At 38.4% G+C, this 19,673-nt stretch overlaps 1 protein-coding gene across 2 annotated transcripts; it reads right to left on the reverse strand.

Moving 5' to 3' along the window:
- Positions 1-7,740: 7,740 nt before the first annotated feature.
- LOC131432172 (cytochrome P450 4V2-like) lies at positions 7,741-17,867 on the reverse strand. 2 transcript variants are annotated; one of them, XM_058598286.1, is made up of 5 exons: positions 17,401-17,867; positions 17,083-17,335; positions 8,682-8,808; positions 8,043-8,625; positions 7,741-7,972 (listed from the first exon to the last, which is right to left on the reverse strand). In XM_058598286.1, the coding sequence occupies exons 1-5, from the start codon at positions 17,747-17,749 to the stop codon at positions 7,815-7,817; spliced, it is 1,470 nt and encodes a 489-aa protein (XP_058454269.1). In that variant the 5' UTR covers positions 17,750-17,867; the 3' UTR covers positions 7,741-7,814. The 2 variants fall into 2 exon arrangements, with proteins under 2 accessions (XP_058454269.1, XP_058454268.1); XM_058598285.1 differs by having other exon boundaries at positions 7,742-7,972; positions 8,037-8,625; positions 17,401-17,859.
- Between the last annotated feature and the right edge of the window lie 1,806 nt (positions 17,868-19,673).

Raw genomic sequence — 19,673 nt, forward strand, 5'->3', positions numbered from 1 at the left:
CATTTGCAGCTATATGGCGCTCTGTCACCGAAATAACGCTAACACCGTAATGACTACTAGCCACTAGATGGCACACTACTACCGAAAAAAATGTCAGTCGCGGTTGTCTTTTCTATATTGGCAGGTATAAATACGATGTTGTATTGGAGAAAAAGATATAAGCGAAACATAAACTTCTTTTTGAACATTTTTCTTCTAAATCGCTGTTTTCTTCATTCGACTTCACGAAATCGACTCTCTCACTGAAAACTTTGAGCATTCGGAAAATAAAAACCGAATACAAGTAGTACATCGAACGGCGTGGCCCGGAAGGTTGGAAGATATAAAAAAAACATCATTTGACATTAGAGAGCAACATTCGAAACTCAATTCACTGTTCCGCGTAAAAACATTATTACGTACAATCGCTTCAAATGCGCACAAATTCTGAATAAATACACTTTCCACTAACAGTTTACGTCATTTTTACGTACCAGTTTAGAAATTTATATATGGATATATCGTGACACATGCGTAAAACATCTAAACAATTTGCAAGCAGTTTCAACAAGACTGTCCCTTTTAGCTTTTTATTGGATTGTTTTGTTTTGACACTTCTCATGAATTTTGTGACTAATAAACTGGTGATAGATAAATAGAAACAAATTTTCTGATTTTAAAAACAAAATTAGTTGTCAATGAGAATTTCGTGTTGGATTGAAATATTGCTGGTTTGTGTCCAGAATATTCGCCAACTAAACACATTCTCTAAAAATAAGAGTTTTTTTCAGCAAATAAATTCTCAATTTTAACTAATTTTATAGTTATTTTGGAAATTTTGTTGTTAAAATCAACTAATTCAAAAACACTAATACGAATTAGGCGCAGAGCTAATTTCGGTCGTTCCGTGTAATCTAAAATTTAAAATCAATATCCTTGACCCATCACAACTACGTAAAGAATCATCAGATTAACATAGTATAAAGAACAGCAGGAACTAAAGATAAATCCATACGAGTTTTTTAAGAATTTTTGCCTTTCTCTATAGAAAGGTATTAGAATTGCTGGAAAAACCGACTTTCGAACGGAGCCTCGGAGACCCATAGTGTTATATACCATTCGACTCAGTTCGTCGAGATCGGAAAATGTCTGTGTGTGTATGTGTGTGTGTGCACTTTTCGAAGATATTTGAACGCGCTCAATTTTCTCAGAGATGGCTGAACCGATTTGAACAAACTTGGGCTCGTTTGAAAGCTACTGTCGGGCCATTGATCAAGTTCGAAGATCAAATGGCTGTGACTTTTGGTTCCGGAGATATGATTGTATAAGTGACGTAACCGATAAAACACGTTGATTTTTACCGCTCTTATATATATAAGGGTGCCAAAATTTTGATATCACCTCTATTTCCGTTGAGTTCTAGTGCTCAAAAGTTTGAGCACCTCGAAAAAAGCCTTCATGCAAAATTTGACCTAAATCGGACATGCTTAAGGGGTGCTGCCCGGTGGTAAAGGTTTGACAATTTTCGATCTTGAAAAAGCACCATAGGGGGGAGTACATGAAATTTCCAAACTCGAAAATTTGTTTTGATGGCAAAACTCTTAAAACTGCATAAAACATCGAAATTTAGTGTCATCTCAAAAAAAATTTTTTTGAAAAAATCAACTTTCTGGGACTTAGAAAAATTTTCATATTTTTTCTAAGTCCCAAAAAGTCGATTTTTTCAAAAAAAAATTTTTTCGAGATGACACTAAATCTCGACGTTTCATGCAATTCTAAGCCATTTGGCATCAAAATTTATTTTTCGATTTCGAAAATTTCATGTACTCCCCTCTATGGTGATTTTTAAAGATATATGAAAATTCCACTAAGTGGACTAAGAAGGCTTTTTTTAGATTAGCATCACTGTTCTCATACAAATAGGCAACGCAAATGTCAAGCACTAGTTTGAAAAAATGATGCTGACTGTGTGACATAAACACTGAAGCATGCTTTTGTGAACTACTCGAATCAATCTGAATCAATTGGTGTCAAAATTAGTATCCAAAATTATTTAATAAAAGTATGAAATATATTTTCATGAGACTGTTATGAAAGAAGAGAAAGGCATTATCACACCACTAGGTGGATTAAGAAGGGTTTTTCTTTCTCTATTTCCAGTATATCCGGGGTCCGGTAAAACTAAAGTCGCTATTTTCAATCTACAACTAAAGCTCCTAGACATCGAAAAAGTATTGAGCTGAGTTTAGATTCTGATTAGAGCCCAGTTTAGATTTTGTTTTTCGTTTATTGCAGCGTCACTTTTGAAGACGTTTTGAAATTTTTAACACTTCTCACTCCGTTTTTTTTTTTTTTTTTTTGAAACAATCGGTCACCGATAAAGTTAAAGAATTCAAGCATTAATTTGACTCCAAGCTTATGAAAATCATCTCTGAGGAAACAATGAATTCAATGAACTGAGTCGAACGCCATATCACTTTACCAAATATTTATGACTCGAATTTTGAAGCTTTTGGCTTACCCTTCTTTGTTCGAAGGAGAAAAAGCGCAAAATCATCTTAAAAAACATTTTATTTTCGATTTAAAATTATTATTTGAATAAAAACTTTGCACAGTTTAAGTAGGAATTACTTAGGAACGTTCTCAAATTTATTTTTTTCGTCTTTTCAAAATCAAATAACAAATTATTGTTTTCAAAAGCATCTTCAGGTATGTGAAATTGGAAAATATGTTTGTTAATGCTCTTTATTGAAGCATAGTATTTTTCGGGTTGAAAGTCAAAAACCTGATCGACAAAAGTGTTTGAACTCTTTTTCTCAATTCTCTAGTATAATTTTACCTGAAATATAACGGCCCTCAATATAATATCTGGAATTGTTATAATCTTAATAAAATCTGAATGTTTGCTTCTGATTCGGAATCATATTTATAACATAATGAGATTGCATGTCTCGCTTACAAACTGCGCGGAGATAGGATGGAGAGTTCGCTGAAGGAACATTCCAAGCGTTGCTTTACCAAGATGCTTAAGAGCTTGTTAACTAACGAGAGCAATTCTGATGACGCTTTAGAAGGTCCATCTTTGGCAGTCCCTGATAGCTGTAGGATAAGAATAAATAAATCCTCTCATAAACTTACTAATAAGGGTTCGAAGGTGTCTTTCGAAGGGATTCGAAAAATCACAGCCAGCGTGAATCGTGTCAAACCACCGGGACAAAACCTGTTTTAATCCACCTAGTGGTGTAATGATGCCTTTCTCATGTACATACAATATTGTGGTATTCTTTTCAAAAAACTTCTCTTCGATTTAAAAAAAAAGATTGTTTGTGCATGAACTAGTATAACATACAGAATAAAACAGTGCTTCGATTGCGTAGGTCATCCTTAAGAAAACGAAGTGGGTTCACTATAATATGCACTTTCGGCACTGGAACCCGTGAACCGGTATAATCAAAGTCGGTTCAAACGGCCACCAAATAACATGACATACAAACTCTACTAGTACGCACTCTAAATTACGATTTAAATGTTTGTTGCATCCAAAAATATTTTAAGTGACGGTGTTCAATATTGAACACACTTTACCCTCCAACTCCGGAACCGGAATTCGGATCCAGATGAAATTCAGTAATTCCGTATGGGACCGGAACACCTTTCATTTGGATCCAAGTTTGTGGAAACCGGTCAAACCATTGCTGAGAAAAGTGAGTGAGATCCATTTTGGTATGTATGACCACTATTTCCGGTAGTTCCGGAACCGGATACCGGGAACCAGGATAGCCGGAATCGGTTTATTTAATTGCCTGCTGATAATGACTATCAATTTGTGTAGATTTTAGATCAATTTAGAAATGTTTTTACGTTTTCTGTTTCGCCGGTTTAAGTGACAGTGTACAATATTGAACACTTTACTCTATAACTCCGGAACCGGAAGTCGGATCCAGATGAAATTCAGTAATTCCGTATGGGACCGGAACACCTTTCATTTGGATCCAAGTTTGTGGAAACCGGTCAAACCATTGCTGAGAAAAGTGAGTGAGATCCATTTTGGTATGTATGACCACTATTTCCGGTAGTTCCGGAACCGGATACCGGGAACCAGGATAGCCGGAATCGGTTTGTTTAGTTGCCTACTGATAATGACTATCAATTTGTGTAGATTTTAGACCAGTTTAGAAATGTTTTTACGTTTTTTGTTTCGCCACACACACACACATTGCTTAGCTCGATGAACTGAGTCGAATGGTATATGACACTACTAGTTCACTAGTCGGTTTTTCAACTGATTGCATCACCTTTCTATATGAGAAAGGCAATCCTGGTCTCGGAAAACTCAATTCCGAAAAGGAATTCCCACCACTTCCTCAAATTCCCCAAGCGTTCCTGAAAATCCATCAAAGAATGAACTAGGCGCTGGACTTATCAAATTCTCTGATGTTGTAGACTGGATTTTTACAGCTTTCAATATTCCTGAAAAAACTTCGAGATATCGACGTTTCAGATAATTAAAAATCAAAATTTTCTCAAGTCAATTTTTTTTTCGAGATGACAGTAAATCTCAACGTTGCATGCGTCAACCCTGATGGCCGGCTACAATCATGTTGGACGTGACTTGCGTTTACCTTTCGCGGATTCTCTAGAACACTCACTGACTGCCTACGAGTCGACGTCTGAGACTTACGGATATTTTCCGCGAACTATCTAAAACTACTAACTGTTAATTCTTTCCAACTATGGGTTTTTAAACTCCTAACTTTTACTTCGGGTGAAGCCCGAAGATATTAGTACAAGCTGAGCTTGCGGTTTCAAGGCGAAAATTCATCCGACTTCCTCCCGAAGTTCTACCAAAATGCCGAGACCACTGTCACTATGCCAGTGGCAGTGACTAGTGTTCGGGAAAATAACTTTGTTTCTACAACATCGTTGCGCTGACTAGCTCGGAAATGTCCATGCTTCTATAACAAAGTTTCTATAACAAGGTTGCGGTTACGCTGATATGAGGGTTCGCTTGACGAGTTTCCTTCACAACTTCCTACTTTTCAATAATACTGGCAAATTCAAAGAAAAATTTGCTGAAGGCGCTGCACATGGTTAAAAGCTTTGGCTTACTCGAACTATTATCTGTTCCCGAACTTGAAGTCATCTCAGAGAAATCGATGAGAGTTTCTTTTAGAAATTTTTAACCGCTACTTTCGGAACCTGGAACCGAAAAAAGTACAAGCCAAAGTAAGTTTGTATGGCCTACAATACAACTAATATGACCTACAAATTTAGAAGATGTTTTTTATTCTCCACGAATCGAAGTAAGGGAACTATCTCGGCCCACTTCCCAAAATCTATCACATTATCACAAGTCTTGTGAATTGGTGTGCCCTAAAAATGGCCGCTTAGACATGTGCGACAGAAACGTTAAGTTAAACGTTAAGAAATGTAATACAATAACTTCCTCTCGTTTACAGTAACAAATTTTATTTATTTTTTTTTATGATGATAGTTCTAGTAGAAAAGTTAAAAGTGTCTGTTAAAAACACCGTCTGTTAAACGGCGTACCGAAAATTATGTACATACGAAATATTCAGTAACAATTTTTGCATCTGAGGGCCCCTACAGAAACGAAGTCCTGGGTAGGTGCCTGAACGCTGGCGCAAAAAAAAGTGAAGAGATACCAAATCAAGATATTATCGAGTCGACGACTCCCCGATAGAGTGATAAAGAGCATCGGATATTTTTGTTTGTTTCAATTGTAGAGGTTTTAGCCTTAAGGTGATTTGACTGTTTGACCCAGAAAAACTCAGACCCTATTTTCGGGGTTGGGGATCGATCCTAGATGGGCTGCAGGAATGGTATCGACTAACCCTTCGAGACTAAAGCAGAGATGGCGCTCGTAGTAAACCAGTAACCACGTCTTTCTAGAGTACTAACCTTTGCTTGAAACGGGTCAAAATTTTAAGTCGATCCTACCAGAAACAGCTGAGTTATCGAGGTTGGAGTAAAGTCGTTTTGTAGTTTGTTTAAAAAATGGAGTTTCGTGTTTTGATAAAACATTGTTTTTTAATGGGTAAAAACACCGTGCAAGCGAAACAATGGATTGGAAAATGTTATCCGGACTCTTGTCCATCAAAAGCAACGATTTGTCGGTGGTTCGCCGAGTTTAAAAGTGGTCGTACCGACACAAATGACGCGGAACGCTCGGGTAGACCTGTGGAAGCCGTTACACCGGAAAATGTGAGTGAAGTGACAAAAATTATAATGAAAGATCGTAAAGTGAAGCTCCGTGAGATTGCTGGGATGACACAGATATCATATGGAAGTGTATTTACTATCCTTCATGAAAAATTGAGCATGAAAAAGGTTTTTTCCAAGTGGGTGCCGCGATTGCTTTCGATGGAACAAAATGCACCCTGCCACAAGTCGATGAAAACAATGGCGAAATTGAACGAATTGGGCTTTGATCTGCTTCTCCACCCCCCATACTCGCCAGATTTAGCCCCCAGTGACTACTGGCTCTTTGCTGATCTTAAAAAAATGGTCCAGGGAAAAATATTCGGCTCAAATGAGGAGGTCATCGCTGAAACTGAAGCTTATTTTGAAGCGAAAGATAAATTTTTTATAAACATGGTATTGAAAAATTGGAAAAACGTTGGAACCATTGTATCACCATAAAAGGTGATTATGTTGATGAATAAAAAAAAATTTGCAAAAAAAATGTTGTTTCCATTGTTAGTCTCGGGACCTATTGATCTATGTGTTAATATGATTCTCGAACAGATTTTTTTTTTGGAAATGAGTTTTCAGAGTCGTTATATCTCAATCCATTGCAGAATACATGATGAATAAATTCGCCGCTGAACAAAAACTGAACCTTCCTGAAAATGTTCAGTGCACGTAGGATGTTTGATAAGTGGATCAATAGGGGTGATGCATTTTAAATTAATTCGGCAATACCATGCTGGATGAGGAATATCATCAATAAAAGCAACAACTACAGAAGTAACAGAAGCGCAGGATATCGCTATGCCAATTCATATGCGTCATTCGAATGCTGCACTTGCTGTGTGTTAGAAACATGCTGACACTGCTGCGCTTCTGGTACTTCTATAATTCATGCTAAATAGCGTTTTATTGGGTCTAATCTAAAAAATCTAAAATTGCAGTCAATTAGCTGGAATTAAAACAGCCTTTCGTCGCTACAAGCACTATTTGGAATGAGGCAAAATATAGCTGTTCATATTGACCACCCTACGAGTATCGAAAATATTTCTCAGTTGCGAAGTTGCGAATTTATTCAGTAGAGATTTTTCCAATTGATAAAGGTATAAATAAGTAAATTTTGCTCGAATCACTTCGGTATCGAACTGAAGCGTAGCGAAAATTCTGCATCAAAATATCATCGGGAACGATTATCTCTTTAGCGATATTTTTGTAGGGGGAAGTTCGTCATCAACTTTTGCTGACAGAAAAAATCACTCATGAACTTCGAGGTTCAGAGTTTTTGTGGATGCTTGTTTCATGAAAGAAAATCTCGGGGTGATTTTTTCAGTCACTGAGTTTTTTTTAGAAATTCTCATGAACTTTTATCACGAGTGATAATGAAATGAACTCTTTCTAGTCATGATTTTCCCAACACTGGCCATGCTCCTGGCTCGTGATTTACTGTTTTTCGTCCCAGAAACCTTTGAGATAGTCAAATAATGCACATTCATCAATTATCCAAAAACACGACCACGAATGTACAAAACTTTTTCGGGAAAGCTCTCAAACAAATTTACTAGTTTATGTCACTTCCATTTACAGATTCGTTTAATTGACACAATAATTCATAAAAAAGTGTAAAACTAACGTCGCTCAAGTTGAACCAAATGCTCGTTTTCGAGACGTAAAATCGCATCGAATTTGAACCGTAAGTCCTCCTCGCGTAGCTTAGTCGTAAATCGAAATTTCTTAACCATTGCTGCCATCATTATCTTCATGCTGATGTAGGCATACCGTAAACCTGAAAGTAGAAAAAAATATACTTCATTTCAACTAATTCTTTCTTCATTTCGACAAAAAAAAACCCAAACAATTCCTAGAGCCGCCACTGAATGCCAAAAACGCGAACGGATGCCTAGCTTTAGATCTTTCGGCAGAGAATCGTTCCGGATCAAACTTTGCGGCATCTGGTCCCCAAACATCCTCGCGGCGATGCAAGCTATATATGTGAATCACCAATAAATTTCCCATCGGCACCTTCAAACCGTCGATCTGAGTTTGATCAAGATTCTGGCGCATAATGATCGGCGCTACAGGATATAATCGAAGGGCTTCTTTTAGAACCATTTCCGTGTACTCAAGATTTTTCAACGAGTCTAGCGTAAACTCTGGGTCACTTGAGGGATAGACCTGTATGACCTCGTCGTAGAGCTTCTGCTGCACATCCGGATATAATGCCAGCAAGAGACAGGCGTAGGCGACTGCGGTGGCGGATGTATCCGTTCCGGCTCCGATTATGGTGTACACGTTATCGATTATTTCCCTCTCTGTAAATTGTCTCATCTTGTTGGTAAACATCTCATCCACGAATATTTGTGGCTTTTTAAATTCCTCATCAGCTTCTATCGGTTTTTCGTCTACATTGGCATGACGAACGGAAACATCGCCAACTATCTGTAATAAATCGTAGAAATTGCAATCTCTAACAACAATCTGTGTTACAACAATACTCTGAGAACCACGCGGTCCAGATAGTTGAGAAGAGAACGCAGCTCTCGATAAACTCCAGACCAATGGTAGATGGCATCCAGATAGTGGTGCACGCTCAAAAGTCTCCGCGAAGTTAAATAGAAATATCTGGAAAGAGATAACACTAGTATCAGTAAACAAATTTACTATATAGAGTGAATGCTTTTCCATGAATAAATTTTCCATTGTCCACCATCACCATCTTCTATTTCGAAACGACTTTAAACGTCGTTTTCCGGTATTTACTGGTCACTCGTCATTTACTGGCATAGTTATACAACGTTTTTCCTTTTTTATCTAAGATAAATTCTTGGGCCGAAGCAAAATATTGTTTATTTGTTAAAATAATTCATCTGACAAATAATAGTCTGAATGAAAGGAAAAAGGTACAAACGGTCAATTTAAAAAAAAGAAACACTTGATAATTTTTATGCAATTGTTTCCCAAATTCGAATAGATGCTCAACTTTAGAAAATGCTCGGATACATGCTCGAATGTAGTACGATGGAACGTTGCTTGAAATGGACTAGTCGAGCGTAGAGGTCGTGAGAAGCACGGAAGTCGAAAAGAGATAAGATCTTTGGAGAGTCAATATCGCCGTTGATTACTTTAGCCACAAGTAACGCTCGCTGTATCTTTCTACGTCGCTCTAGTGTTTCCAGTTCAATCAGGCGACAACGGTCAGGATACGGTGGGAGATCCAGTGGGTTCCGCCAGGGAAGGTCCCGCAAAGCAAATCAAATAAATCTTTTTTGTACACGTTCTATTCGTAAATTCCAAACCAGTTGGTAAGGACCAGTGCAGTGAAACTTCATTCAATTCAATTGAAACTGAATGTGGAACACATTGACGATCTCTCTACTGCAACAAACTTCACTCTCTGACACACACAATGTTTGCTCACGGCCCGAACGGGCAGCATTCAGTTCATCACTCGTTTCTCTTCAATCGAGGCTCAGTTTAACCACCGTCAGTTGATCTCTTGAAGTAACAAAATATCTCTTTCAATAGTGTGAAAGCGGCCTTCAAATGAGGTTCATGTAAACATTCGAATTGGTTCAAGATAATAGATGAAAGACAAATTAGATAGCTGAAATATCAATCACAGAATACACATAAATTAATTGTTTCCTCCTTCAGTTTTCATTTTTAATACTTTACTCCATTTATAATTCTATTCGTTCGAATCTGCTTACTACCAAGAGCGGAGGCAATGAAAGAGCTACACTACTTGGCACTCGAAACTGTGCAAGCAAAACGTCAAATGACTAGGTACGATTATTCAACTGATGGTGAATTCCGGGAGCTTCACTTGAAAATGGCAGCAAAAGTCAAATGAATTAGTAGGGATATGCTGACGGTCGGTGGCCATAAATTTCATTTTCATCTTATATTATTCGATTGAAAATGAAATTCTACCGCACTGGTAAGGACTCCAAATAAAATACGTGTTTTCAACTAGTGGACGCACCAATGAGCAATACAATGCTTTCAAACAATACGGACCCTTGAAGTCCCGACTAATTTTTGCAATAAATCCGAGTTGCCGCGTTGCTTTGGAAATTAGAGTTGATCGGTGTAGATTAAAGGTGAGTTTAGCATCCAACAGAACACCCCGAGATCATTGACAAATTCTATCAAGCGTTTGTCCATCAATTTTGATAGTCGAATACTGTTGGATTTATTTCACGATGAAAAGTTATAACTTGACATTTCACGGTACTGATTATTGAAAAGTTTCATCAATACCAATCTACGAAAATACATAGGAGCTGCTGAAGATGGAGACAGCTTCAAGTCATCAGCGTAAACCAATCTGCATCCGACGCCAAGTAGTAAAGCAGCATTGTTGAAGAACAGCACAAACAGTAGTGGACCAAGGTTACTGCCCTGAGGAACACCCGATTTATTCGTGAACGGAGAAGAAGGACAAGAGCCAAGAGTAGTAGCGTAGCCAACGTAGTACTCTGTCGCATAGATAAGAGCTCAACCATTTTACAAACGTTCTCGAAGCCCCTAATCGAGACAATTTTGCTGTTAGTATTCCAGTATCTATTCGTATCTATTCGATCAAATGTAGCATTTAGATCGGTGTAGATTGCATCAAATTGTGACTTTTTTTCGATCCGCGTAATACATGTCGATGTAAAATCCAGTAGGTTCGTATTCACTGATCGTCCAGGCAGAAAACCATGCTGGTAGGTAGATATGTATGTCTTCGTTTGAAATAATACCTTATGATCAAAAAAGAACCGGAATTTTATTGAAAAACGCAAAATTTAAATTTTTAATAAATTTCTTTATTATCGCCTTCAAAGTACTCTCCTCCAGCGGCAATACATGCATGCCAACGCTTGATCCAATTTTCCATACAAGTTTTATAGGCCGCCGAAGGTAGTTCACGCAGTGAATTCTCTTTAATGGTCTCTATGGTCTCAAAACGCGTTCCTCTCAATGGCAATTTTTGTCTGGGGAAGATAAACAAATCACACGGGGCCATATCTGGAGAATACGGTGCTTGGTTGATGATATTGATTGAGTTTTTGGCCAAAAACTGCGACACAATCAACGCTGAAATTCAGTTTTTTGGCACCAGCCGAGAAGCAACGCGATTCAAACCCAAAACATCAGTTAAAATGTGTTCGGCTGATCCATAAGAGATGCCCAACAACACAACAATCTCTCTAATCGGTACAGAACGATTTTGCAACACGATTTGCTTCGCCGATTCAATGTTTTCTTCAGTAACAGATGTTGTTGGGCGGCCAGGGATCTCATCATGATCCAAGCTTGTACGACCACCTTTGAAGCGTTTATACCACTCGTATGCCTGTGTTTTTCCTAGACACGATTCACCAAAGGCCTTTTCTAACATTTTCAACGTTTCGGAATACTTAAATCCATTTGCAACACCAAATTTGATGCACGCACGTTGTTCTAAATTTTCATCCATTATAAAAATCGCCACACAAAAATTTTTCAACTTCTTTGTATAGACGCCAAACAAAAACTAATCGTATGATATGCGTCAAAATTTGACAGAATGTGTATAAAAGTGTTGCCAACGTTGAGAGAATAAAAGTTTACCGATTGGACAAGCGCGGGAATTTTAAAATAAAAATTCCGGTTCTTTTTTGATCATAAGGTATGGAAGCGCTAACTACTAACTCAAATAGAACATTCAGGCGATTGCCACTTTTAAAAACCTGGAAACATAAAATACTGTTTCCAGATTGTCGGGAATATACCATGCTCAAACGACTTATTAAAAATGCGCGATGGATCGAGTGATGTACGTTGTTCTAGTATCGGAGATAAACTCAAGTCCCTTTGAAACTCGCAGAGGGCTACGGTAAGGTGATGGGCTTTCGCCTCAACATCGCAGTGTCGAACAATCAGCAAATGAGCGCTGAGCGCACGTCAAATGTTAGAACCCACTGAGAGACCATTTGTACATCAAATTATTGTACAATCAACGCATTGCATCAGAATCTTATGACACTGTCTCACCTGTATTCCCATCCACCAGAGTTGCCATGAGCGGCCGATGTTCTCTTCTTTGCCGCCGAGTATTGAGCGCAGGATTTTTCTCAAATACGCCGAGTAATCGAACATCTGTTTCCTTCAACGACCATGCTTCGTAGCCGTATAGAACAACAGGTAGTATCAACAACTTGTATAGAGCAGGTTTGGTGCGTGTATGCAAGCTACGAGAATTCAGCTGGTTACGGAGCCCGTGGAAAGCCCTATTAGCTGTTGCAACAGGTCTTTTTACCTCGCGATTAATATCATTATCGCATGTCACTAGTGTTACAAGATATATGAAGTCGTCAACAACCTCGTATTGTACCCCATCTATCTCCACCTCGGATCGTACACCGTTTACTCCTTTCTCTACCAACCAGCCTTAGTCTTGGTAGAGTTCATCGTCAACCCTATTATCGCAGCTTCTTTCTTGAAGGGCACAAAAGCCTCTTCCACAGCTCTTCGATCCACACCAATAATATCAATGTCGTCCGCAAAACCAAGAAGCATGTGAGACTTATTGATAATGGTACCGTTTCTTTGCACGCCGGATCTTCGTATGGCACCATCGAGCGCTATATTGAACAACAGGTTTGAGAGAGCGTCGCCCTGTTTCAATCCATCTAACGTCACGAAAGCATCGGATGTCGTACCAGCTATCTTGACATGATCTGCCACAATTCGTTACGTTTCACTGAGTCGTACGCAGCTTTGAAATCTGCAAACAGATGATGAGTCCGCAAGTTGTACTCCCGAAACTTATCGAGAATTTTTCGCAAAGTGAATATCTCGTCCGTCGTTGGACGTCCTTCCCGAAAGCCGCATTGGTATTCGCCGACAAAGGATTCTGCCAATGGACGCAGTCTGCCGAACAGAACCTTAGAATGTACCTTGTAGGCGGTATTGAGGAGTGTTATGCCTCGATAGCTTTTACAAACAAGTCGGTGACCCTTTTTGTAGATAGGGCATACGATACCATCCAGCCAGTCCGAAGGCATTTCCTCTCCTTCCCAGATCATTCCAATTACTAGGTGGAGTGCGCTCGCTTTCGACTTTGAGAAGTTCAGCCGGGATGCCGTCCTTCCCAGCGGTCTTTCCATGTTTAAGCTATCTAACCGCTTTTCGTATTTCGTCTAGCGTTGGTGGGTCCACAGTTTGTCCATCATCCTCAATCCTCATTCTATTCATGCTCTCTTCCGTTGATTGTGCATTCAATAGTCGTTCGAAGTGCCTTTTCCACCTGGTAGCCATCATAAACTTTATCATAACTGGTACGGGTGTACTCATTTTTCTCATGCTGTTGACCGTTTTATAGAACATCCGAGCGTCGTTTCTAGCGAAAGAGTTCTGTGCCTCTGCAAGCACTCTTTCATTCTGTTAACGTTTCTTACGCCGGTGCACACAGCGTTCAAGCCTTCGTCGTCGTTATGTCGTTGTTCGATTCGTTAGTCGAGTATTCGGGTGTATTCTTCAGATACAGTCGAACTCGAAAGCCGTTGTATGTTCAGACGCATGGCTTTCTCCCGTTTGGGACCTTTGACGCTGGACATTCGTGCTCGAAGCTTGCATACCGCCAGATAGTGATCGGAATCTATGTTTGGCCCTCGAAAAGTCCTAACATCGATAAAATCGGACAAATGTCGGCCGTCTATCAAAACATGGTCGATTTGGGAGCATATTTCACCATTTGGGTGTCTGCAGGTATGTTTACGAATATCCCCGGAACGACCGAAATTAGCTCTGCGCCTAATTCGTAATACTTGTTTTCGAATTAGTTGATTTTAACAACAAAATTTCCAAAATAACTATAAAATCAGTTCAAATTGAGAATTTACTTTGCTGAAAAAAACTCTTATTTTTAGAGAATGTGTTTAGTTGGCGAATATTCTGGACACAAACCAGCAATGTTTCAATTCAAAACGAAATTCTCATTGACAACTAATTTTGTTATTAAAATCAGAAAATTTGTTTCTATTTATCTATCACCATCATTACTGAAGGACAGCACGTAGAAAACAAAAATGAAATTGGCTTTATTAACAAGTTTATTAGCCAAAAACTCATGAGAAGTGTCAAAGCAAAACAATCCATTAAAAAGCTAAAAGGGACAGCCTTGTTGAAACTACTTGAAAATTGTTTAGATGTTTTTCGCATGTGTGACGATAATAAATTTCTAAGCCGATATGTAAAAATGACGTAAACTGTTAGTGGAAAGTGTATTTATTCAGAATTTGTGCGCATTTGAAGCGATTATGCGTAATAATGTTTTTACGTGGAACAGTGAAGTGAGTTTCGAATGTTGCACTCTAATTTTATATATCAAATGATATTTTTTGTATCTTCCAACCTTCTGGGCTACGCCGTCTGGTGTACTACTTGTATTCGGTTTTTGTTTTCCGAATGCTCAAAGTTTTCAGTGTTAGAGTCGATTTCGAGAAGTCGAATGAAGAAAAATGCGATTTAGAAGAAAAATTTTCAAAAAGAAGTTTATGTTTCGCTTATGTCTTTTTCTTCACCTGCCAATATAGAAAAGATAACCGCGACTGAAATTTTTACGGTAATAGTGTGCCATCTAGTGACTAGTAGTCATTACGGTGTCAACGTTTTTTTTTCAGTGACAGAGCGCCATATAGCTGCATATTGCAGAAACCAATTCAACCGTTTATGTTGGTTGAAAACAACGTTTTACTTCTGTTTTTTTTTTCTAATTCAACTAAAAAATTAGTTGAATGGATATGAAGTGTGCCTTAGCTAAGAAATGACAGGGAATTAGAATTAAAAAATCTAAATTAGCAAAAGTAAGATTTTTTTTGTTGTCTCAAAATATAACTAAATAAAATCAGAAAATCAACTAATTTTTTCGCCAAAATGCTGATTTTGGACTTTCCGTGTCCCTACGCGCAAAATAGGCCGTTGTCGTTGGTAGATGAGTGGAGGCTTTCCTTACCAATAACTGGGCGAAAGAATTCTTCTCTACCGAACTGGGCGTTTACATCCCCGATGATGATTTTAACGTCGTGTTTAGGGCACTCATCGTAGGTCTTGTCTAGATGCTCATAGTCTTTCACATCGTCGGGTTTGTCGTTGGTTGGTGCGTATGCGTTTATTAAATTGTAGTTGAAAAATTTGCCCTTCATCCTCAACACACAGATACGTTCGTCCACCGGTGTCCACCTGATGATCCGTCGCTGTTGCTTACCAAGTACCACAAAACCAACTCCGCTTTGTGATTTCTCGCCGCCACTGTAGTAGATGTGGTACTTGAAAGAAGTATCCGCAGTTGGGTTAACTGCGCGGAATTCTCGCTCGCCAGTGCCACACCATCGAACTTCTTGAAAAGCCGCAACCTCTACAATAACCTTTCGCAGCTCTCGAGCAAAAAGGCTGTCTCGCGCAGGTTCCAAGTAACGAGTTTCCAATCAGATTCCTTTAAACGTTGCCGTGTCGGTTGCCGATTTATCCATACTGTATTTCTTTTTTTGTTTTTCTTGGTGTTTGTTTTATTTCGGTATGCCACCTTACCAGGGCTGCGATACCTAGTCTGTTTTTTCCCCTATTCCAACAGAATATTCTTCGATTATTCAAATTCAAACAACATCGTTTGAACATCAACGCAATCTATGTGTCGAACTGCCCTTAAAAGGCCAATATTTTAGTGCTGAGTGAAATGGCGTTCGCCCATCACTAGCTCAGGCTACACAAACCACAGTTGCCGAATTAGAGCGGCAGCAAGGATGAACCATGGATCGTTGCTTGGTTGTCCTTTAATGTTAAGAGCCAAAGTTCAATTTTGAAGAATTTTAGTTCGTTCTTTCATTGCTACGAGAATTGAAAATTTAATGATACAGAACCTTGGGGACGGGTATAGCGTGATGGGTAAGTCGATGCCTTTCACGCAGCCCGCCTGGGTTCGATTCCCAACCCCGCACATAGGGTCAGAAAGTTTTTCTGGCCCGAAGAGGCGAATGACATTAATGTTAAAGCCTCTCTAATTGAAAAAAAAAAAAATGTTACAGAACACATTTTTCCATTTTTGACTTCATTCTCATTTTTTTTTCCATTTGTCGTAGATATAATACCCCACTGTGTTATGCCCCTTGAAATGTCAAAATATTACAAATGTAGCAAAAAATAATGACATTGAAAATGATTTACGTGATCAACTAACTGCAATTAAGAACCAACACCTTCGATCCACATAATTAAAATAAGTTAAAAAAAATCATTTAGGGGTTAGCCAAATTTTGTGCTAGGGCACATAACCGTTTTTATCATTTTTACGTTTCGTCTTTGACTCATCAGTGCAGATCAGTTCAAATTGAACTGCTTAGTGCTAAACTCGGCAGTTCAATTTGAACCGCTAAATAGACGTAAAGTTTCTGCTACTTACAGAACACTTTTTGTTTTGCAACGAAGGGACGTCAGAAAAGACATTGCACTTCGTTGCAAAACAAAAAGTGTTCTGTAAGTATCAGAAACTTTACGTCTGCTTAGCGGTTCAAATTGAACTGCCGAGTTTAGCACTAAGCAGTTCAATTTGAACTACTCTGCACTAATGAGTCAAAGACGAAACGTAAAAATAATAAAAACGGTTATGTGCCCTAGCACAAAATTTGGCTAACCCCTAAATGACCAAACCTGCATCGGCCAGAAATAGTCGAAAACACGTTTTCGTTCGGGACGTCAGAAAAGACATTGCTCTTCGTTGCAAAACAAAAAGTGTTCTGTAAGTAGCAGAATCTTTACGTCTGCTTAGCGGTTCAAATTGAACTGCCGAGTTTAGCACTAAGCAGTTAAATTTGAACTGCTCTGCACTGATGAGTCAAAGACGAAACGTAAAAATAATAAAAAAATTACCGTTCAATTTTGACAATCAGTGAGTCCGCCTCTTCGAGTACGCTGATATCTAGCCCTAGTGTCGTCTCAAGCACCATCTCCATCGCAAATCTTTCAACGTGCTCCATTATGTTAACTGTTGCTCCTTCCGGAAATGTACCAAGTCTTTCGACTAATTTTTTAGAGCAGTTGGTAAATATCGGTATGAAGCTTTGAAGTATTCTCAAGTTGAACGAGGAACTCAACGCCTTTCGCTGACCCTTCCACATTTGATCTGTACGAAATAAACACAAATTCTCATACTGATCACGTTTCATGTTAAGAAAAAAATATATTCACATTTTGCTCCGAACAATCCGTGGCTCATTTCGAAAAAATCGTAGAGAAATGGTTTATCCAGCCAGACCGATTCTGTGAGAATTTGCTGTGCAACATCCGGATGACTTGTTGCGAGGATCAATTTGGGACCCATCCAGAATTTGAACAATTTATCCTTCCGTTTGAAGAGTTTGACAATATTCCAAAACCGCTTGGCAGTACCTTTACCAATAAACAGATGTCCACAACCGATCAGTGGATAGTTCATTTCCACACACGGAATGTCTTTTGAAAACGCATACTTCTTTCGAAAACTTATATATTGAACCACACACAGCACGACCAAGAATCCTAACAGAATTATCCACATTTCTACAAGTTATCTACAAGCTGTTATCCGGTACCACTGTGTGCAACAACTGATCTTTTGAACGAGAATGTTACTGTTGAAATGCTCCACTTCTTCCATCACCAACAAAGCTAATTGTTTATTAGATGACCTTTCCACTATCGCTCTAGGTCTCATTATTAGTGCCGGAATAAGGTAGTCCGCTGAGGTTTCTCAACGAACCTTGTTCAGTCATTTGTGTTTTTCCCTTATCTACTAGTCATCTTAATGAGAACCTCAAAGTATCATAGATCTTGTTAAGCTTTTGCAATCGTTCCATACTGTTTTAATGTGCTTAAACTAACATTAGAATGATTATTTTTACACCCCCTGACAGAATTGCTACTATTCGCAATCGATCGATGCGCAACTAAAGTGGATTAAACGCAAATGAAAACCAGAGCTACGTGCATGAAATTAATGCCATAAATGCTACCGATCATAGCGATGATTTATGTAGGTATCATTGCTTATTTTGTTACTGTTATGGGTTAGACAAATTACTTACATTAAAAAAAACACTAGAAGATTCCCTTTAATTTTTTTAAACTTGAATAAAACATAAACTTTCTCTGAGTATAAACTAACATAACTTTTTCAATTTGTAAACAGTTATGTCAAGGTAATAAAAAAATTTCTTTGTTTTGCATCGTCACACTAAATGACGGTTTGAAATTTTAAACACACTTTACCCTATAATTTCGAAACCAGAAGTCGGATGCGGATGAAATTCAATAGCAACCTATGAGACTATGACGGTCAAGCCATCTCTGATAGAAATGAGTAACATTATCTGACACATGCTTACACACATACATACAAATATGCAAAAGGCAACAAATATACTTTTATAAAGTAGAAACGTTATCATTATTTTATGACAATACCAACAAGTGGGTACAAATCGAATAAAAGAGAATACCAAGGATGGTAAACACTACAAATAGTCCCATCTGCCAATGGCGATTTATCTCTATTAAGTCTTCTAACAATTAGTGTAGCGTAATTCTTTATACACTGAGGTCTTTTTTATGCGGCCATTTTTTATGCAGTCTTTTTTTATGCGGTCTTTTTTTAATCGGTTTGCGACTGTTTTATGCGAATTTTCAGAGTTATTCGGTTTTTTTTATGCGAAGTTTCAGAGTTATGCGGTTTTTTATGCGAATTTTCAGAGTTATGCGGTTTCCCTTCTGCGGTCTTTTTATGCGATGTTTCAGAGTTATGCGGTTTTTTAATGTGAGTTTTCAGAGTTATGCGGGTTTTTTACCTTTTTACCTTTTTTATATATATAAAAAATAGGTAAAGAATTCGCTCAAACTTTAGAAAAATTTTCCGAGGCCCGGAGGGCCGAATGTCATATACCAATCGATTCAGCTCGACGAACTGAGCAAATGTCCGTGTGTGTGTATGTGTGTGTGTCTGTATGTGTGTTGTCAACTAAGAGGTCGAGATCTCAGAGATGGCTGGACCGAATTGATCAAACTAGTCGCAAATGAAAGGTCTCCCCGTCACCCAGAACGCTATTGAATGGTTTTGAGATCGGATGTTTACTTTTTGAGTTATACGAAGTTTTATGTCAAAATTTTCAGTTTTTTGACAGTATCTGTCACGATTGACTTTGGAAACAGAATATGTTTTCAGACTTAGATTCCGTACGGTAAAACCTATCAAACAAGCCATAGATTGTTAAAATCCGTCCATTTTTAACGGAGATATCGACATTTTTGTGTAAGCGACTTCTCCCCCTATTCCAGCAGTAGAAGTTTTGAGCGCTGTATGGCAAATAAATGCTTGGGAGAAACGTAAAACACGATTTTTTATACTGTTACATTCAATTGTTTCTAAGTACCAAAAAGATTGTGTACAGCATCCTTTTTCATGACATTTTGCCTCGTACCGATTTTAG

The sequence above is a fragment of the Malaya genurostris genome, chromosome 2 (assembly GCF_030247185.1).
Source record: "Malaya genurostris strain Urasoe2022 chromosome 2, Malgen_1.1, whole genome shotgun sequence".
Lineage (NCBI taxonomy): Eukaryota > Metazoa > Arthropoda > Insecta > Diptera > Culicidae > Malaya > Malaya genurostris.